Genomic DNA, 22,779 nt, shown 5'->3' with positions numbered 1-22,779 from the left:
GTTATTAGATTGAAAGAACCCACTGGGTACTAAGCATAGTGGCTGGAAATAGACCCATGCCAGTTTCAGAATTATAGACAAGGACAATTCTACAAGTTTATAGAGTTAGAAGGCAGATATACACACAAAGGATCAGGGATCAGAATGGTTTTGGACTTACCAAAGCAAAATTGGAAGCCAGAATTATAGGATAATAACCTAGCCAAACTGTCTATAAAATATCGTGACAAAATACATTTTCATACATTCAAGTTCTCAAAAAAACTCATATTCCATAAACTATTGCTCAGGAACCTGTTGAAGGATGTGTTTGACCAAAATGAGAGAGAAAACCAAAAGGAGGAAGACATAGGATGCAAAACATAGAAAATCCAACACAGAGAGAGGTGAAGGCAATTCCCAAGGTGAAGGAGAAGGGAAGGGACTTTTCAGATGATAGCAGTACACTAGACAGGCAGCCAGTCCAGAATGAAGCAGTGTGACTCCAGACACAGATATATTGAGGGCATTCTGTATTGTACTACTCTTGACCTGATAATATATAGGTAGTCTGTCCCCAGAATCTTATCTGTACTTAGCTTGCATGGACCATGTGCTGATGAAGTTCTTGCTCTCTCTCACGTGCCCTGCTACCTGGATAACCAAAGACATTCATTTCACCCCACAGAAGAATTTTGCTTTGAACTACTACTGAGAGCTGAAGATTGGCCCTGGTAAGTAAGCTTAGAAGGAGAAAATAGAGAGTATCCCACCCCCACTGATCATATCCCTGTCACATCTCAGCACCTGGCCCACACTGCAATTCTGCCAAATGCCTTCACTATGCTGAACTCTGTGCTTCCTGGGACTCATTCTTGCCTCCCTCAAATGGGGCAATGATAAACTCAGAAAAGCTGCAGGCATACTATGACTCTCTTGAGCTCATCTCTGAGAACCTTCATCAAAACAGTTGCAATAATGTCCTTTTCATGCACAGCCAGGTTTGTGCTTTCCTGATGATTTTTAAGTTAATCACACCTTTCATTTGTTTATATGCAAATACTTAGTTAAAATAACAAAATATAAAAACTACATGATGATAGCAATAGATTCAGAGAAAGCATTCTGAAAAATACAGCTGCTATTTATGATCTAAATAAACCACATAAACAAAATAAAACCCTTTACAAACTCAATAGAATGAAACTTTCTCAACCTGTAAACTACAGCATCTAACACATTTAGCCATGAAATATTTTTAAAAGTTACCTTTAAAATCAAGAATAAAACAAGGATATCCATTGTCACCACTTCTGTTCAACACTACACTGGTGGAAGTTCTATCCAACATAGTGTTTGCAAATGACATTATCGTGTACAGAAAATACCACAGAACAGGTACCAAAACACTACTAGAAGTAATAAGTGGAATTCAGCAAGGTCACGAGATTCAAGTCAGTATTCAAAAATCATATTTCTATATATTAGCACCAAACAATTGGAAAGTGAAATTTTTGAAAGTACAATTTACAGTACCATCAAAAACATCAAACGTTTAAGGATTAAATTTAGCAAATATATGCAAGCTCTGTATATTGTGGTGAACAGTTTTTTGCTGAGCAAAATTAAAGAAGCCCTAAATAAATAGATGTATCATTTTCATGGGTTAGAAAACTTCAGTGTTATTAAGATGTCAGTTCTCTCCAAATTGATCTATAGGTTCAATGCAGTCACAATCCAAATCTCTGCAGGCTTTTTGGTAAAAATTGAGAAACAATTTCTGAAATTTACATGGAATGCAAAGGACCTAGAAGAGCCAAAACAGTTTTGAAAAAGAGCAACAAAGAGGCTTATCTACAGAACAGAAACAGACTCACAGATGTAGAGAACAGACTTGTGGTTACCAAGGGCAGGGGGTGGGGGTGGGGAATGGATTGGGAGTTTGGGATTAGTGCATGCAAACTATTATATATAGAATGGATAAACAACAAGGTCCTACTGTATAGCACAGGGAGCTATATTCAATTTCCTGTATTAAACCATAATGGATCAATGCAATCTCTGTCAAATTACCAAGGGCATTTTTTACAGAACTAGAACAAAAAATCTTAAAATTTGTATGGATACACAAAAGACCCCGAGTAGGCAAAGCAATCTTGAGGGAAAAAAATGGAGCTGGAGGAATCAGACTCCCTGACTTCAGACTATACTACAAAGCTACAGTAATTAAGACAATATGTTACTGGCACAAAAACAGAAATATAGATCAATGGAACAGGATAGAAAGCCCAGAGATAAACTCATGCACCTATGGTCAACTAATCTATGACAAAGGAGGCAAGAATATACAATGGAGAAAAGACAGTCTCTTCAATAAGTGGTGCTGGGAAAACTGGACAGCTACATGTAAAAGAATGAAATTAGAATACTCCCTAACACCATACACAAAAATAAACTCAAAATGGATTAAAGACCTAACTGTAAGACCAGACACTGTAAAACTCTTAGAGGAAAACATAGAACACTCTGACATAAATCACAGCAAGATCTTTTTTGACCCACCTCCTAGAACAATGGAAATAAAAACAAAGACAAATGGGACCTAATGAAACTTAAAAGCTTTTGCACAGCAAAGGAAACTATAAACAAGACGAAAAGACAACCCTCAGAATGGGAGAAAATATTTGCAAACAAATCAGTGGACAAAGGATTAATCTCCAAAATATATAAACAACTCATGCAGCTCAATATTTTGTTTTAATAAATTTATTATTTATTTTTATTTTTGGCTGCATTGGGTCTTCGTTGCTGTGCACGGGTTTCTCTTGTTGCAGGAAATGGGCTCTGGGTGCGCAGGCTTCAGTAGTTGTGGCATGTGGGCTCAGTAGTTGTGGCTCGCAGGTTCTAGAGCACAGGCTCAGTAGTTGTGGTGCACGGGCTTAGTTGCTCCGCGGCATGTGGGATCTTCCCAGACCAGGGCTTGAACCCATGTCCCCTGCATTGGCAGGTGGACTCTTAACCATTGCGCCACCAGGGAAGCCCACAGCTCAATATTAATAAAACAACCCAATCAAAAAATGGGCAGAAGACCTAAATAGACATTTCTCTGAAGAAGACATACAGGTGGCCAAGAGGCACATGAAAAGCTGCTCACCATCACTAATAGAGAAATGCAAATCAAAACTACAGTGAGGTATCACCTCACACCAGTTAGAATGGGCATCATCAGAAAGTCTACACACAATAAGTGCTGGAGAGGGTGTGGAGAAAAGGGAACCCTCTTGCAGTGTTGGTGGGAATGTAAATTGATACAGCCACTCTGGAGAAGAGAATGGAGGTTCCTTAAAAAACTAAAAATAGAATTACCATATGACTCAGCAATCCCACTATTGGGCATATACCCAGAGAAAACCATAATTCAAAAAGACACGTGCACCCCAATGTTCACTGCAGCACTATTTACAATAGCTGAGTCATGGAAGCAACCTAAATGCCCATCGACAGACGAATGGATAAAGAAGATGTGGTACATATATACAATGGAATATTACTCAGCCATAAGAAGGAACGAAATTGGGTCATTTGTAGAGACATGGATGGACCTAGAGGCTATCATACAGAGCGAAGTAAGTCAGAATGAGAAAAACAAATATCGTATATTAACGCATATATGTGTAATCTAGAAAAATGGTACAGAGGAACCGGTTTGCAATATGGAAATAGAGACACAGATGTAGAGAACAAATGTATGGACACCGGGGGGGGGAAGTGGGGGTGGTGATGGTAGTGGTGGGATGAATTGGGAGATTGGGATTGACATATATACACTAATATGTATATAATAGATAACCAATAAGAACCTGCTGTATTAAAAAAAAATTCAAAAAATAAAAATAAAATAAACCTACATATACACATCCAAAAAAAACCATAATGGAAAAGAATATGAAAAAGTATATATATATATATATATATCACTGAATCACTTTGCTGTACACCAGAAACTAACAGAACATTGTAAATCAGCTATACTTCAATTAAAAAAAAAATTTTTTTTTAAAGAATCCAAAAAGAAAATGAAAGGCAAATCACAGACTTGGAGACAATGTTTGCAAAATATATGGCCAACAAAGGACTTACAATTAGAATATATAAAGAACTCTTACAACTCAATAATAAGAAGGCAAATAACAATTTTTTAATGGGTAAAGATTCAACAAACTGTATCAAAGAAGATACAGGGATGGCAAATAAACATATGAAAAGATGCTCAGTAACAATCATTAGGGAAATAAAAATTAAAACCACAATGGGATACCTCTATACACCTACTGAGGCAACTAAAATGAAAAAGACTGATGTCATAGCAAGTGTTAGTGAGTATGTAGAACAAAAAACACTCCTACCCTGCTGGTGGGAATGTAAAATGATACAATCACTTAGTAAAACAGTTTAGCTGTCTTAAGTTTAACATTCACCTGCCAGAGAATTCAGCTCTTCTCCTAGCTTTTTACCCAAGAGAAATGAAAGCATATGTCCATACAAAGAGTTATTTATTAATGTTCATAGCTGTTTTATTTGTCATAGCAAAAAACAAAACAACACAAATGTCCACCAACATTTGGACAGATAAACAAATTGTGGTATATCCATATAGTGGCGTACTACTCAGCAGTAAAAGGAAATGAGTATTGATACACATAACAACATGGATGAATTTCAGAATAATTATGCCAAGTGAAAGAAGCCGTATAACAGAACATACTGTATTATTCCATTTATATAACATTCTAAAAATATATACTAAGCTTTTGGAGGTGATGGATAAAGCTGTAAAAAATACATTAGCTATACCTGTTATTTTGGATAACTCACCAAGCTTCAGTTCCCTCATCAGCGAAGCAAAAAGAATAATACCTGCCTCACAGAGTTTATTTGAAGATTGTATTCATGTGTGTGTGTTTATGTATATATATTGTGTGTATCTAATATACTGTAGTGCCTGACACAGCAAATGACTCAATGTTCTTTCTATTCCACCACCCCTCTGCCTCTTCCAAGTGACTGATAAAGTTACTGGGTACTTTCAGATTACTCTCTTGATACACTTAGCAAAGTCTTAGTGGCACATTTCTTTCTTAGTACCTTTTAATGGCTAAATGTGATAGGCAAATGTATTAGAGAATTTAATAGATAAGTTTGCTTTTAATACTTATGAAAACCTTTTCCTCTCATGACAGTGATGACTTCAAGCTCTCAATCATGACATGAATTGACAAAATTTCATTTTGCTTTTCTTTTTACCCACAGGGTTTATCCATGGCTTAGAGGACTGGGTTATACATCCTTGGGTGTATTTTTATTGGGATTTTTATTATGGAACATAGATAACATCTTTTGTGATTCACTGAGGTAAGATATATTTTCAATCTCTGAAAAATATTTTTGGAATCTATTAAGCAGACCATTTCATAGGCATATAGAATTATTAGTGCACTGAAGTGAATTTTTGCCATCATTGAAATTAAAAATATACATATAGCACAATAAAGCTAAATTCTGGGAATGCTTGTTTAAATTACGTAAAAATTTGGACCTAAGAATATTCCGTAACATCTGTAGGGATTTTTTGTGTGTGCATTGCAGTACTATACAGTTAATCAAATATTGACTAGGGCTTTGAAATCTGCCTAATGTGCTTTACTGAAGAAATAACAAATAGGAATGATTTGTAATAAGCATATGAAATGCGTGTATATAATTTTGTACTTTAATATGCTTAATGTTATTTTCTAAGAAAGGCAAGTATTCCTTTTTACTACCTTTTCAGCAATTATATATTCACTGGAATTTGAATCTTGGGTCTCTGGTCTCTAGTCTGTCACCTAAGACACTGTCTGGGCCTCAGTTTCAATAAAATGAACATGTTAAGTAGGTTAAACTAGTGGATCCTTCCAACTCAAAATTCTGACTTAATACTTTTGCATAATCATAAACAGAGGAATGTATTGAATAGCACCACAAAAAGGCAATCAGCAAAATTCAAACTGTGGGAAATCTATAGAATGAATGACCTAGTCTCTTCAGCAAATAAATTGCAGAGGGGGCAAAAAAGGGAGGAGGAACATAAGATTAAAAGAGACTTAAGAGATATTATCAACCAAACTCAATATAATTACTTTTTTTTGGATCTTGATTCAAACAAACCAAGTGTTTAAAAAAAAAAAACTTATGATCAGTAATCGAACATCTAATGATGTTAAGGGATTATTGTTAATCTTTTAGGTGTGAAAATGGTATTATAGTTATGTTTTAAAGAAGTTTTAACCTTTTAGAGGTATATGCTGAAATATTTAGAGGTAAAATGATAACAATATCTGGGATTTGCTTCAAAATAATATGGGAGGGGAGAAGTTTAGATGATACAAGATTGGCCATAAATTATAATTGTTGAAGCTGGGTAATGGGTACATTATTATTTTGCCTACTTTTGCATATGTTTGAAATGTAGACTTTACATGCACACAAACAAATAATATATCTTGCTTAAAAAACTAAGATCTAAGTGAGTGGTTCTGAATCAGTACCATAATATCCATCAGAACCCCAGCTGGGGCTTTTACAATGCAGAGGTAAGTCATCATCCTCTGGGTGAGATCCTCTGTTTCTACTAAGAAATAAAGTAGGTTCTTAAAGATGTCTGCAAAATTTGTGGTGATATCTAGAAAATAATTTGGTGTTTCACATTGAATTTCCCCCCTCTAATAAATGAGAATATTAATATGATACACACTTAATCAAAAGATCTAGAATTTGAGACTCAGCTGTACCACTAGCTGAGTCACTGGGGCAACTCAATAATCTCTCTGCGTTTTAGGTTCCTCATCTTGAAAGCAAAGCTTATAAAGCCACCTCAAAGACTCACTATGAAGTGAAATAATACTATAAATACAAAAGGACTTTATAGACTGTTTGGTGCTCTTCTGAAATGATGGTTGTACATAGGGCATAGAAAAAGCTCGTGTCTAGTTTCTTGAGTGAATAGCTAAGTTGACCAGTGTTTCCCAAAGTATTTTTCCAGGAAACACTTGTTCTATAAGGTGTTAATAAGATATTACCTGAAAGAAGGGTTCCATGTATTAGTAGGTTACCTGAAAAAAATGAAGATAACCTGTTTAGTTATGGTAGGACTTTTTAAAGCCTATAATTTGTTAATATGCCTTACAAATCTCCAAGAGGGCAATAACCTATGTACTATTTCCTACATTTATTTTGACCAGAGAGTCATTTCTTCATGGAACTTCTGCTAGGAATACTGTTCCTCAGAATACACTTTGGAAAACAATACAGCAGACTACAGGAGACATAAGGAAATTAAATAATTGCCATGTTTGAGAACAACATTTCAAAATTTCAAAATGCTCTAAGACTGTCAGCATTAGTTGTTAAATATAAAAAATAATTGACATGCATATTATCCCCCCCTCTCTACACAGGAACTTTCGAAAGAAGGTGCCACCTATCATAGCTGTTACCACACAGTTTCATGCATGGTGGCATATTTTAACTGGCCTTGGTTCTTATCTTCACATCCTTTTCAGGTAGGAAATAGAGACTTTTTTAGCCTAGTATTGGAGTGTTTCTTTCTTTACTCTTCAAATACAACAGTGTAAATATAAAATGTCACAGACGGAATCAGAAACTTATGTTCCAGCTTTGCCTCTGCCACCGGGTGATCTTAAGCAAGTCGCTTACTCTCTCTGAAGCTCTGTTTTCTCATCTTTAAAGGGTGACAGCTCTAGTAACTGACCTCTGGCACATGATCTACATTTTAAGTAGGTCATTCATCTCCTTTTTTAGTGCAGGTAGGATATAAACATTACCATTTCTTGTTGATCATCATATCTTTGTTTATAGAGAACAAATTTAAGGGGAAAAAAGTAGCCAGATCCCCCGAGTGGGGACTGGGAAAGCACGAATATCTGAAGTCCCCAACTTAATTTGTCTCCTTCCCTGAAATAAATTGGTTGCCACTTTTCTTTCCTTGTTCCCCTAATAAAGAACTTGTTGGGGCTTCCCTGGTGGTAAAGTGGTTAAGAATCTGCCTACCCATGCAGGGGTAATGGGTTCAAGCCCTGGTCTGGGAAGATCCCACATGCTGCAGAGCAACTAAGCCTGTACGCCACAACTACTGAGCCCGCACGCCACAACTACTGAAGACCGCGTGCCTAGAGCCCATGGTCCGCAACAGGAGAAGCCACCACAATGAGAAGCCCATGCACCGCAGTGAGGAGTGGCCCTCGCTCACCTCAACTAGAGAAAAGCCTGCACGCAGCAATGAAGACCCAACACAGCCAAAAAATAAATAAAATAAATAAATTCAAGAATTTGTTGGAGGTCAGCCATTTATAGCAAAAATAGAATCAGAATTCTCTCTGATCACCCTGCTCAAATAATAACGTCTGTATCACTCTTTCGCCTTACCAAGCCTTATTTTTCTTCACAGCATTTATAACCAGTGATGTGTTTACTTGTTTACCTCCCCCAACTAGACTGTAAGTTTCTTGAGAGCGAGGACTTTACCTTATTCACTGCTACTCTCCCAAGTGTTTAAATCAATGCCTGTCACATAGTAAGCACTCAGTATATATTGTTAAATGATTTAATGAATGAATGTGTACATATTGATCTCTTTACCAGGGGATCAGTCTATGTTTAATCTCAAATTCATCTCAAGAATTGAGAAAGCTGAAATATTTATAGAAAGGGGAAGAAAATTTTCCTTTGAACCAATGTGAAAATTTACTCAAGTGAAATTTTTAGAAGACCTTTTAAAACATTTGCATCTCACCTGTCTAGAGATCAACTTATTTAGGCAACCTGAATTTAACTACTTGAGAATAATATAAAAAGAACTTCTGGGCAACTAAATAAGGATCACTGAATTCATACTGTGAAGAGCTCAAGGTTATTAATCATGGAAGAGTTCTTTAAACTCTGGCTCTAAGTATAATTATTTTATTTTTTGCTACTTCTTACTGCATTGAATATTTAGATTCTCAGCCCATAGCATATTAGAAATAACTATTTAAGAGGGAGGGTTATGGGAGGAAATGCTTGGGGAAACTGGCAAATGATAGAAAAGGAGAAACAAAAATAACTATAAAGCAAACCCAAGAATTAAAAACTTGGCACTTTAACACTGCCCACGAAGTCCCAAGGACATAACTGCAATGTAATATAATACAGCAATGAATACTTCTTACCTGACAGATGGCTTGCCTCAGAGGGAGCATCTCTAGAGAACCAGGTGGAAGCAGTGGGACCTTTTCTAACCTAGTCTCAACTCAAATTGTATCACTCTCACAATACTCCATTGGTCAAAGTCATAGAGTCTATCTCTTGACAGGAGGAGTATTGAAGAACTTGGGGACTCCAAACTCATGTCTGAACAGGAGGCACTGTTCAGCTGGAGCTGTTATCTGAGCTCAGATGAAAGACCCCATGGCACTGAGACCCAGGACTCTTAAGAAGGGTACTGCTGGGCTTCTCTGGTGGCACAGTAGTTAAGAATCCACCTGCCAATACAGGGGACACGGGTTCAAGCCCTGGTCTGGGAAGATCCCATATGCCATGGAGCAACTAAGCCTGTGCGCCACAGCTACTGAGCCTGCACTCTAGAGCCCGCGAGCCACAACTGCTGAGCCTGCGTGCCACAACTGCTGAAGCCCACGTGCCTAGAGCCCATGCTCCGCAACAAGAGAAGCCACCGCAATGAGAAGCCCATGCACTGCAATGAAGAGTAGCCCCCTCTCGCCACAACTAGAGAAAGCCCACGTGCAGCAGCAAAGACCCAATGCAGCCAAAGATAAATAAAATAAATATATTTTAAAAAATGGTACTACAGGAAAAAACTGTTGCTGCCACAGTGATGGAGTGTTGTTAGGATGCTGTTCACAAGAACCACAAGCCAGTGGCCCCTCATAAAAATGAAACAAAAATGAAAAGTCCTTTCTTTCTCCTCCAGCTTTTCAGTCTCTTTCAAATGCCCTAATTAGCAGAGCCTATTAGGGAGCATCTGGCAAGGCAGGAATGTAGTTTGTAGTCTCATCTTCATCACAAACAGGATGGAATATAGAAGAGTGGATTTGGAGCTGCGATACATTAACAGCTGACCCATCTAGTGAGACTAAAAGAGAAAAGGGGAGGGCTTCCCTGGTGGCGCAGTGGTTGAGAGTCCGCCTGCCGATGCAGGGGACACGGGTTCGTGCCCCGGTCCGGGAAGATCCCACATGCCTCGGGGCGGCTGGGCCTGTGAGCCATGGCCGCTGAGCTTGTGCGTCCGGAGCCTGTGCTCCGCAACGGGAGAGGCCACAACAGTGAGAGGCCCGCATACTGCAAAAAAAAAAAAAAAAAAAAAAAAAAGAGAAAAGGGGAAAAGCATAAATAACCAGTATCAGAAATGTAACAAGAAACATCACCACAGATGCTGCAAATATAAGGAAGATAAGGAGGTATTTTTAACAACTTTATATGATAGGTACTTTTGTTTATGTTTGAAATTTTCCACAATAAAAAGTTTGAATTTTCAGCTCATAGCCTCATCTGGGCTTGATATATATTATTCCTTTAATACTCATGATGGTCCTGTTTTACACTTGAGGAAAGACAGGCTCAGAGAAGTCAGGTGCCTCACACATGATCTTGCCTGGATTTGAGCCCAGAATTTTCTGTCTCCCCACACCAATCAAGACCTTAGAAATCAACTAATATAACTGCTTAATTTGATGGTGAAGGAAACTGGGGCCCAGAGAGAAGTGACACACAAGGTCACTGGCTAGTTGGAGTAGAATATATTGGATAATGATTAGACAGCACCTGAATTCAAATCCTGCTTCTAGCATTTACTAGCTGTAGCACCTTGAATGAAATATTTGACCTTTTTTGAGACTTCCTCATATGCAAAACAGGAATAATAATACCTACCTAGTAGGGTAGTTTAAGAATGAAGTGTGTATAAAGCTCTGGGTCCAGTGCTTGCCCCCATGTCGTAGGTACTTAACAAATAGTTGGGAGCGGTGGAGGTGACAGCAAAGCTTGGAACCCAGGGCTTCTCTGCCCCAGTCCAGGACTCTTCACTAAAGAGAAGAGAAAACATGGCAACTTTCTTTTAGAGATTAACATCTGAAAAATTGTCAGAGTAAGATTATATTCTAAGACAGTAAAGTATTCATAATATATGATGCTTCTCTTTACAGTTCCAGTTTTGGGTACATTAGAATGGCATCATAGCCACACTAAATTACTCAAATTCAAACATACGTGATCTTTTCATTCTCTTATTTAAAGGAGAAAATTTTTCATGCTATAAAATTATGTTTTGCATGCGTACTTATACTGTATACTACTATTCAAATACAGTTAAATCGTGTACTATATATAAACTATGCTGTTAAGTTATGGACAGTTTAATAAATTTTTCAGAGGTAAATTTAACTTTATTTTTGCTGTACGGACTGATATATTAGAATCTGATCTCATCTTTATTTTTTTAATAAATTTATTTATTTATTTTTGGCTGCATTGGGTCTTCATTGCTGCACACAGGCTTTCTCTAGTTGCGGCGAGCGGAGGCTATTCTTCGTTGTGGTGCACAGGCTTCTCATTGCAGTGGCTTCTCTTGTTGCAGAGCACGGGCTCTAGCTGCACGGGCTCCAGTAGTTGTGGCGTGCAGGCTCTAGAGTGCAGGCTCAGTAGTTGTGGTGCACGGGCTTAGTTGCTCCGCAGCATGTGGGTTCTTCCCGGACCAGGGCTTGAACCCGTGTCCCCTGCATTGGCAGGCAGATTCTTAACCACTGTGCCACCAGGGACGCCCAGAATCTGATCTCATCTTTAGAGGTGACTCATTTTAAAGGATTCTCTGAAGAAGTGATACCTTCCTGGTTATTTCATACCTGTATTGTAATCCTGATAGAGCTGGTATAACTGTTTCTAAAATATTCTAGGAATACTCTACCTTAATTCTTACTACCATATATCTTCAGAGATGAAACTGGCAATCATGACATGAATCACATCAAGCATGAGCAGAATGCTCCCTACTAAACTACAAACATCCTAAGGTTACAGTCCGAGAGTTGATCATTTCTGTCTTTCTTAGGATCTTGCCAACTGTTCTGCATAGAGTAGGTCCTCAAAAAAAGGTTGCTAAATGAACAAAGTTTATTTGTCAGTGTTACTTTTTCTTTGTATATACAGAGGCACTGTGGTTAAATTTGTCAGTAAGCCAGTTTGCGTGAATTTAAAAACTTGTCTGAACTTATTTACAAAACAGAAATTGACTCACAGACATAGAAAATGAACTTATGGTTCCCAAAGGGGAAAGGGGGTGGGGAGGGAGGGATAAATTAGGAGTTTGGGATTAACAGACACACACTACTGTATATAAAATAGATGAAGAGCAAGGATCTACTATATAGCACAGGGAACTACATTCAGTATCTTGTAATAACCTATAATGGAAAAGAATCTGAAAAAGAATATATATATATATATATATATATATATATATATCTGAATCACTTTGCTGTACCCCTGAAACTAACACAGAATTGTAAATCAACTATACTTCAATTTTTAAAAAATTTGTCTGAAAAGCTTTCCCCCCTCCCCTTTTCTTTCAGTTTATATACAAGAACACTTTACCTGAGATACAGGCCAAAGGTGAAGGTAAGTCCGCTTCCTAGGGTGTGTGTGTGTGTGTGTGTGTGTGTGTGTGTGTGTGTGTGTAGGACGGAGGTAATGGAAGGATGGGATGGAGGTGGAAGAAGGGGGTGGGGTGGAGATGTAGCAGAGAGAGTACAGGCTTTGGGACCAGATGCTCTTGGATCTTAAGTCTTCCACTACTGCTCTATGACCTTGGGCAAGTCTCTTTTCCTTAAGCCTTAGTTTCTTCAATAGTAAAATGGAGCTGTTAATAGCTACATTGTAGAGTTATTTTAAAGATCTGAGGTGATTTAAATGCCCAGCTCTATGCTTGACAAAGTAGATGCTTAATATATTTAAATAAATTAAATAAAAATAGTTTCTGAGATCTGGTGTAGACCTAGAAAGAATATGCTCTGCTCAGGTTATTAATACCAGGACAACCACTAGCAAACCACTGTAGTCATAGCCCATGAGTTCTTTTTCATTCTTTTTCAAGGATAACATGGAACAATTTTATCTTCTTTCATTTTGTCCTAACTTGTTTCCAAACAGTTTCTCTTCGGAATCTGGCCAGTGATCCTGTTTGAGCCTCTCAGGAAGCAATGATGAATTATTTCACCAATAAAACAAAATAACACGTACCATAGGCCTGGTCAAATGAGTAAGGAAATCTTTAGAGATCTACACGTTCAAATATATCATGACCATCGCAGCAAAGGAGTGACTTTCTGACTAATGCTGCCAGCCACACAGAGAATGAGGAATGGGGCTTGTTGGATGTTTAGCTTGTGTCTTTATCTCATTTGTCTTCCTCCTCCTCACCGTCATTCTAAGATGTTTCAAAAGAAACAGACATGATGTGTATGTATATACTCGAATGCTGGAAATATTGGGCTTTTCTTAACAGGTTAACAGTTTGTGCTGATCATAGGAAATTAACCTTTTTATCTTTTTTGACAAGGCTTGCATGTGAATTAAACTTTTCTTAATATTTGATTAAATAATGAAAACAGTCAGCTAATGACTGGCAAAACCCCATATCCAGATGGCCAGCTACAAGGCAGCACTTAGCTATTTCAGCCTTGATTTATATTTTTGTCATAGTAACCTCATGGATGGTTTCCCAAGGTAAAAAAAAAAAAAAAGAAAGAAAGAAAGAAAGAAAAAAGAAAAGAGCTACCTGTGGGATTCTGGTAGTTCTTCATGGTCTGCCTCTGTGCTGGTCCGAGTGTTATAAGCAAGCTCAGACCTGCCACTGGGTTCTATACTTGTCACATTCCAGATTTGCGGTGGGCTCTGGGATGTCATTTGTGGTCACAGCCCGGCAGGGTGGGTGGGTCATCTTGTAACCTTTATGAAGGCCACCAGGACACCTGTAGAATGTTCCACCTCCACCCAGTTAAAGGTGGTTGCTCCCTTTCCTTTGATCTTTGCAGTTCTTTAAGTTGTCACTGTTTTTATGGCTAGGTAAACATGATTGGTGGGCAAACATATTTCATCCTTTTAGAATAACTCATTTGAAGTTACCAGTAAATGTCGTTATACTCTGACTTTTAAAATTATGCAATATTTTCCAGTTTTCAGAGAGGCCATGGTTATGCCCAGGGAAATGTGTTGGGTGAACTAGAGCTAAAACGATCAGGATCTTATGTACATAAAGCTTATTAGAATACCTGCTCCTTCATTTTGTTGAAGGAAAGAGATATAAGGGTTGAAGACAGCTCTAACTTACTTGAACTTGTAACAGAACTACCAAAAATTAAAGTGCTAAGACATGGCAGTGAAATCTCATTGTAAGGCAGCTAGTTCTAATTTGGATTTGAATGTATAACAAATTGAATCACTCTTCACAAACATAACACCTGCCTGGAATAAAAACCTGATTTGACCCCTTTGCTCATATATCACCATATTTGTAGCTCTGTACCATTTAGCATTTTTACAGCTTTTCCCTGCTTATACATTATTATAAAATCCAGATTGTTTTTACTACATGGTGTCATTACCCCAGATTAAATTCTGAGCTACGGCTTCCAAAGGAAAGTCACTTTTTTCTTAAGCAAAGGTATAAGACACTTTTGTTGTTTTTCTAGTATTCAGTAAGAAGCCTTGGTACAAATTTAAAACGAATACAGATTTTGTTGTTTTTCTTCACTTGCTGGCCTTAGTTTTAGTCCAAGTACTATTTTCCTTACTTTAGCATGCCAACATGCCATTAGGCAGATACTTCCCACCTGCTTTTATGATTCTCCAGCAAGAAAAACACTTGCCAAAATATAAATCTAAAAGAACTTTGGTTGTGCCTTAGGAAAGTATAAACTAAACAGTTCCAACACAAGCCTGTAAGACTGTTCTTTATTTTGCCACAAGATTCTGGCTTCTGGCTACATTCGAGTGCAACTACCTAGGCTGTCAGTCATCTAACAATTTTTAATGAGTTCATTTGTTTCACACTATTGTCGTTTTTGTACTTTTCACTAAGAAATACTTCTGTATAAAGAATCTGTATAAAAACAAAGTACATCCTTCCTAACAATGCTAAACGCTGTGAGGCTAAGGTTCTGCAGTATTAAGGTCAGATTAAGGGTACAGAGAGCATGCCCTGACACTGAGGCCCTTTAGAGCAGTTTGTTGAATGAGCAGTTCAGCCACTGCCACCTGTAGTTTCTTATTGAATAAAGCTGTCCAGCACCTTAGAGACTTGTAACACTGTGGCCAAGTCTTCAAAGACCCTTGTTTCTGTTGTAAAAACAAACGGCATGAAACTGCTCAGCAAAGAAGTTTTAGAAGGGTTGAGGAGAAAGCAAAGACTAAATCCAGGCTCTTTAATTTTGCAAGTTAGTTTTTGTCTCACACGTGGCTCCCTTTTTAGCAACCTAAGTATTAGCACACTCAAGACTTTGTATCTGTGCCATGTCAAGTATTGTGGAAATACTGGTGACCTTTAGGATATTGCTAAATTGTCTTTATATGGCTTAATTTTTTCCCTTCTGGGTTGTATTATTACAGGGTTGGGTCATTACCGTTCCCCCCCCCACTTTATTTTCTTGAGAGAGTCGCTGTTAACTAGAGTGTACAAAAACACCTGTTTCCTTTTGAGCAGATAGTGGTTTGTGTGCATATCAACTGATGTGAAAGGTGCTCGTCTCTGAGCCCTATAGCAAATTATATTCTAGGAAACATTAGTACTTTATGAGGATGTGAAAGAAGCAGTTAGCTTGCACATTTTATTATACTATCTATGCTGCCATTTTCACTCCAAAAGATTGAAAGCAGTTTGACTCTTTTTGAGGAAAAACTAGATGAAAGGTGGTTGTGTTCATCTGATTGGTCACTCTACCTGCCTCCCCCTTCACACCTTGGTGTTTTCATGAAACATTGCCACTCCTGAAGTGATCTCTTTTATCCTTGTGATATTATATAAATTAATGATGAACAGGAGAAACATTTGTTTTTGAATAATCCACAAATGAGACCCCCAAATAGTGATATTTGGTTTAGAATTAGATCAAATATTATGGTTTAACCTCAGTGCAAAATTTCCAGGACTAGGGCCTCCCTGGTGGCGCAAGTGGTTGAGAGTCCGCCTGCCGATGCAGGGGATACGGGTTCGTGCCCCGGTCTGGGAGGATCCCATATGCCGCGGAGCGGCTGGGCCCGTGAGCCATGGCCGCTGAGCCTGCGCGTCCGGAGCCTGCGCGTCCGGAGCCTGTGCTCCGCAGCGGGGGAGGCCACAACAGTGAGAGGCCCGCATACCGCAAAAAAAAAAAAAAAAAAAAAAAAATTTCCAGGACTGGGCTTTCCTTACACCAAGAGGGTTTTTCATATACCAAGGAGAGGAAGAGGTGTGAGTCAAAGAAAATCAAGAGACCAAAAACTTCAGGTACACGATGCATGAAAATCTTTAAATGCCTGAAAAAAAAATAAGTTCTGTTTTAATGCCAACACCCTCAGAATTTAGCCAATGTCCCTAGAGGTGACTAATAATTTAGTTCAAGGGCTTCTTATGAGTCCTATGGGTTGCATATTACTTTGCTCTTGAAAAAAATCATCTGTTGCTAAGTTTAACAGTTTTAGCTCTCAATTCCACATTTACATGACAGAAAAAATTATTCTAGCCCTGTGGTTTATGATGTGCTATTGGATAGGTGTTTATGTAAAACTGATGTTTCAAAGAGAACCAGTTCTAATTGGAATTTGCAACTAAGTGGCAATTTGCAGATCTACCTCTGTCTTACATTGTGCATCATATCAATACCATAATATAATTAGTTTGATCACTTTGTCTTATTTTTCAGTGTCTAAAATTACGCTTACTCACCATGCTGTAAACATTTGGAAGTAATGACTGAAATTTGGCTAAGTGTCTGTTGTGCAGGGGGCAGTAAGTGGAAAAAAAGGAACCGTCAGGACCCATCTGAATGGAAAACTTCAGTGCTGTTTTTTAAACTCCTGCACTTCCTTTAAGAATAAGGAAACTTTTATGTCTAATTGGAGTTGCTGGCTGGTGTAAAGCTGCCAGTGTTTCTGAGGTTTATGGGAGCGTGCCACTGTACTTAACGGTTTCTCCAGTTGGGGGGGAAGCCTCTCCTCTACGCTCTTAGATTCAGTTGTTGAGTCCTGTGAAATAAACTGACAAAGGACAGATTAGCAAGAGAAAGGGCAGATTTTTATTTACATATGTAAATGGCAGTTCAGAGAAAAATGTGACTTGAGGCAGAATTTGCAGCTTATATACCATCTTAATAAGAGAAGGGGACAGCGAGAAAGGGCACTTAGGGGAAAACAAATGACTTTTAGGAAAGATAAATGGGCCCTTAGGAGAATAAGTAGGAGATACGATAGTTCTATGACAGCGTCTTTTTAGATGTGGCACTGAAACTCCCAGGAGAGGATTTGACAGTTGAGTCCTTTAGGGAGGTTCTGCTTTTAGTCAGATAAAGGGAATTCAGGAAAAAAGCCTCTTCCTGCATCTGTTGATTCTCGAATGCATTCAGCTCAAAATGTTTTTTATGCCACAGTAGTGTATTCTGGACCCTTTTATTTCCCCTAAAACTTTGCAAGAAGTTTCACAGACCAGAAGCCAAGTTGGTGGCTGTAGAGAGAAGATTCAGGTTAGAAGTTAGGAGATAAGAGATCTGCAAAGGGAAGGAAGGCATACATTTATGGAGAAACAAAAGGAAAAGCAAAAATTAATAGTTGGAGCAGATTATATAAACTCAGTTTTTGAGTACAGAGGGCAGTCAATCAAAAGGATTTCTAGATGTTGGTCTTAAGCCATCTTTAAACAGTGGAGTCAGGTTAGTAGTGGCAGTCTCACACACATGGTTATTTCCCAGAGCTCAAAGGACCATGTTCTGGTGAACTTCCTGAGTGGCCCAAACTGTAGTGGTGGTAAATCCCTTAAAGTTACACCCAGCTTCAGCTTGCAGGGCTTCAGGAAAAGGGCAGTTTTAGTTCTTAGTAATGCCAAGTCAGAAGGGTGGTAGAAAATTGGAAATGTTAATTAGTGACAAAATGCGCAAGATGGCAGGATCCGACTTGCAAAGAGGTGAAAATAGCTCAAGGAGAATGAACGGGACTAGAATCTGATAATCCGCGTGGGTATATTATAGTTTTCCATTGAAACATAAAATTTGTCTTTATAATCACCCTAGTTTTGTCAAAGATAATCAAGGTAAGACGGTTGTTTGCAAAACGAGTCTAGTCTCATCAAACTTGGCCTGATTGTTTATATAAGTGCAATGAGAATAGTAATTGATGACATAGGCCTTTTGAACTTTTATTAGGAATCCCAGATTAGACTTTTAAATTCCTCGAGTCTAGGAATCCAAGCTGAGAACTTGCCATCAGACTTCCCTTGCATGCCTTCAGATTTGGATGAATCCCTCCTTCTCCAGGTCCCCAAAATATTTTAAGCTTTCTGGTCCTGCCAGGAAGTGGCCTTCCTAACTCACCCGTAAGGCTGGGACCCCTGTAACCCAGGCACTAGGCAGCTTTCCAGGAGGACTTTGTAAGCACTGGCTCCTTAAAGTCAGCCTTATTAATTCCTTAAAACTGGTCATATCTATGCACATCATCCTCAAATATGACATTCCAGTCAAAGCCTTGGTAATATCATCAGTGTTTCCATTTGTGTCCTGTTACAGGGAGAACAAATTCTTATTGAACTTGTTCAAATAACTATATTGCCATGGAAATAAGTATTCAATAAGAGTTTTTCCAAATTTTGGAGGGTTCAGACAAGGAGAAAAGATAAATCCTTCATTTTTGTTTACAAAGATATGATCTACTAAATTGCTGTAAGTGCTAGATAGCTTAAGAGAAAAGGCATTCTTTAAATCCAGAAAATAGAACATTAAAGAACCAGCAATAAGGGACTTCCCTGGTGGCGCAGTGGTTAAGACTCCATGCTCCCAGTGCAGGGGGGCCCGGGTTCCGTCCCTGGCCAGGGAACTAGCCAGGACTAAGGAGCCTCAACTAAGGAGGCTGCCTGCTGCAACTAAGGAACCCGCCTGCCGCAACTAGGACCCGGCACAACCAAATAAATATTTTTTTTTAAAAATGAAGAACCAGCAATATTCCAAGCAAAAGTCATAGAAGGAATCATAATCATTCTTCATCACTCTACTCGGTCCCATGTGATAAATTCAGGTCTTTCTTGATTTCGGTTAGCAATTTCATGAACCCATGAGCTTCTCCATTAGTTCTGGAAATCCTTATTAAGTCCAGTGGTGTGATCTTAAAGTTATGTAAGCCTGTACCTCAGGGTACCTGTTACAGTCTTTTCCATGGATCTCTGAGAAGATCTTGAAAATGAAGCCTGTAGCTGATTACAAGAGTTTTCAGGAAGGCATCAGAGTAAAACAATATCTGTGAATGATGAAAAGCTTAAAATGGCTATGGTTAAAGGCCTGATGAGTTCATTAAAATGTAGTTGAAAAGGAAATTTGGTTGACTCTGTGACATTCAGCATTTCAAGATAAATGGAGTTATGACATTATACCAGGACATATCATGGACAGCTATGACATAAACTTCTAGAACTTTCATACAGTTTCTGAAATACTTATATTAATAACACATACCCATGGAACTATAATCTAGGGAAGGTTAAGCATCACTTATTTGACAATGCTTGCCATGCAATTTAACATACCAAATAAACCTAATTAGTTTAACACCTCTCTTTTTATGAAGTGAGAGAACAAATCCTTTGAGGTTTTCCAGGGGCCCTCTGGGAAATCTCAAAGTCAGAGGTCAAGAAGACTTCATTTAGAATGTGATTTGGAGAAGTTGTTAAAAGGTTTGAACGCTTAATTAAATAATATTATAGGTCACTGTGAAAAAATACTCACCTATGTGACCAAAGTGACAGTAATTGCTTTGTCTCATTAAATACAGACCAATAATCCAAGAAACTCCATCCTTTTAACAGGGAATTTCAACCTCTAGTTTTGCATTTGTACACTATTGAGCTCTTCGTGTGTGTGTGTGTGTGTGTGTGTGTGTGTGATGAAGGCAAATACAGCATTTATTGCGGGCACCAAGCAAGGAGATCAGGCAGTTCATTGAGCTCATTTTTTTAAATTATAAATAAATGCATTCAGTCTTAGCCAGCTTGACCACATGAATAAGGTATTCTCCCCACCCCCATTCCCTTCTCTACCTCTCCTCCTCCCCCCACCGTCTGCAGACCCTTTACAACTTTCTATACCCATTCAGGTTTTTGTCTTTGCTTTCCTCTTTCTCATTCTGGAAAACCATTTGACAACCTCTAAGCAACTACTTTAGGACAAAATTACTCTCCTTTTTTCCTTAACAAAAACACATCCTTCATTTCTTTCCGACCTTTCAAGATTGCTTTCCTTCTTTATTGTTTCTAGTATTTTTATTTATGTATACTGATTAGAATTCTTAACCCTTAGTAACCTTAATTTCCAGTGAAAATGAGGAAGTAGACAATTGTGAACTGTCACATCAGAATTCTGTAGTAGATTAACAAATTTATGAATACACCACCTCAATTTATAGAAGCATATGTTTCTTTTTTTTTTTTCCTTAATTTACTTAGTTTTGTCTGAGTTGGGTCTTTGTTGCTGCACGTGGGCTTCCTCTAGTTGCAGCGAGCAGGGGCTACTCTTCATTGCGGTGCATGGGCTTCTCATTGTGGTGGCTTCTCCTGTTGCAGAGCACAGGATCTAGGCATGCAGGCTTCAGTAGTTGTGGCGCACGTGCTCAGTAGTGTGGCTTGCAGGTTCTAGAGTGCAGGCTCAGTAGTTGTGGCACACAGGCTTAGTTGCTCCACGGCATGTGGGATCTTCCCAGACCAAGGCTCGACCCTGCATTGGCAGGCGGATTCTTAACCACTGCGCCACCAGGGAAGCCCAGCGTATGTTTCTTTATAGTACAGTTTTTGAATGTGGTAAAAGGACATGTTTATCAACAAACCCAAACATCTTTAGTGTCTCTGTAAAAATAAGTCAAAAGTAGATAAATTTATGCTTAGTAATTAATGTTTCAGTATTTTATCTTACTTGGACATTACCTAGACCCAGATAAAGACACTTCTTCACTTGAAATTCACACTGAAGATAAAACTCAAGCTTTAGACCGTAAGCTTTCACCTTGGGTAATGAAACCTTGACATATTTGAGGGAAAGGTGGAAAACAAAGTTGGCAATCAGAGCAGCTAAGGAGAAGACAGATCACTAAGGAATTTAAGCGGTATTGTTACCTACAGAATTTCTGCTGTTGTTGATGCACATTTGGAATAAGCAGACTGACCACCATCTTTACACACTTTAAATATCTGGTATTGTTTCACAAGACCTTCATTATAATTAAATCAGCAAATTGCTGCCTGTTTTGATTGGTAGCTAGTGTAGAAAATGATCACAAGAATATTTCCTACTAGAAAACCCTAAAACCCACTCGAATACAGGCCTGCAAGTGACCTAAAATTGTCCCACTCTGTTTAGCTCAGCAGCTGTCAATATTACAGCACCAGGACTTCCCTGGTGGCGCAGTGGTTGAGAGTCCGCTTGCCGATGCAGGGGACACGGGTTTGTGCCCCGGTCCGGGAAGATCCCGCATGCCGTGGAGCGGCTGGGCCCGTGAGCCATGGCTGCTGAGCCTGCGCGTCCAGAGCCTGTGCTCCACAACGGGAGAGGCCACAACAGTGAGAGGCCCACATACCGCAAAAAAAAAAAAAAAAAAAAAAAAAATTACAGCACCAATCACAGGTCACACTTTGCTCTCAGTTCCTTTTTAACCCTTATTACGAGACCTGCTTCATGGCTTTTAAGGAGCACAGTGTTGCAATGTGGACCAGATTTAGTCATTGGTAATTTAAATATTTACGAAAAATGTCATAAAGCTTCTGAAACTTCTCTGGCAAATGTCAGATCTGCAGATCATCACTTTTAAGTCGAGTGTGCAGAAGTAACTCTAAGGTTGCAGCAGAGCACATTTATTAGAGAAATCTTTAAGCACAGAAATATGGTTCCCTACAAATGTTCATCCTGGCATCATCTGCACCTAAAAGAAAACAATGAAAGTTCTATGATATCAAATGGCTCTGGACCAGGGGTTGGTGAACTACAGCCCACAGATGAAATCCAGTCTGCGGTTGTATGGCCTGCAAAGTAAGAATGATCTTTACACTTTAAAAGCATTGTTGAAACATACAATAATAAGGAGAGGAGGGGGCTTCCCTGGTGGCACAGTGGTTGAGAATCTACCTGCCAGTGCAGGGGACACGGGTTCGAGCCCTGGTCTGGGAGGATCCCATATGCCACGGAGCAACTAGGTCCGTGAGCCACAACTACTGAGCCTGCGCGTCTGGAGCCTGTGCTCTGCAGCAAGAGAGGCCGCGACAGTGAGAGGCCCGCACACCGCAATGAAGAGTGGCCCCCGCTCACCGCAACTAGAGAAAGCCCTCACACAGAAACGAAGACCCAACACAGCCAAAAATAATTAATTAATTAATTTTTTTAAAAAAAGAGGACTATGTTACAGACGTGTGTGGCCTGCAAGGCCTCAAATGTTCACTATCTCATTCTGGGAGTTTGCACCCCCATTCTCTAGACC

General features: G+C 38.8%; 1 protein-coding gene across 1 annotated transcript in view; it reads left to right on the top strand.

Moving 5' to 3' along the window:
* Nucleotides 1–20,530, top strand: part of ACER3 (alkaline ceramidase 3) — a 198,914-nt gene extending 178,384 nt beyond the window's left edge. Inside the window, exons 8-11 of the mRNA XM_060104360.1 lie at nucleotides 5,290–5,391; nucleotides 7,476–7,580; nucleotides 12,663–12,708; nucleotides 13,240–20,530. Of these exons, the coding sequence (XP_059960343.1) occupies nucleotides 5,290–5,391; nucleotides 7,476–7,580; nucleotides 12,663–12,708; nucleotides 13,240–13,293 (307 nt within the window). The 3' untranslated portion in view covers nucleotides 13,294–20,530. The remainder of the gene's footprint in view (nucleotides 1–5,289; nucleotides 5,392–7,475; nucleotides 7,581–12,662; nucleotides 12,709–13,239) is intronic.
* The last annotated feature ends 2,249 nt before the right edge of the window (nucleotides 20,531–22,779 follow it).

Source organism: Mesoplodon densirostris, chromosome 7 (genome assembly GCF_025265405.1).
Source record: "Mesoplodon densirostris isolate mMesDen1 chromosome 7, mMesDen1 primary haplotype, whole genome shotgun sequence".
In the NCBI taxonomy this organism is placed as follows: Eukaryota; Metazoa; Chordata; class Mammalia; order Artiodactyla; family Ziphiidae; genus Mesoplodon; species Mesoplodon densirostris.
This window is presented reverse-complemented; position numbering and strand designations above follow the sequence as displayed.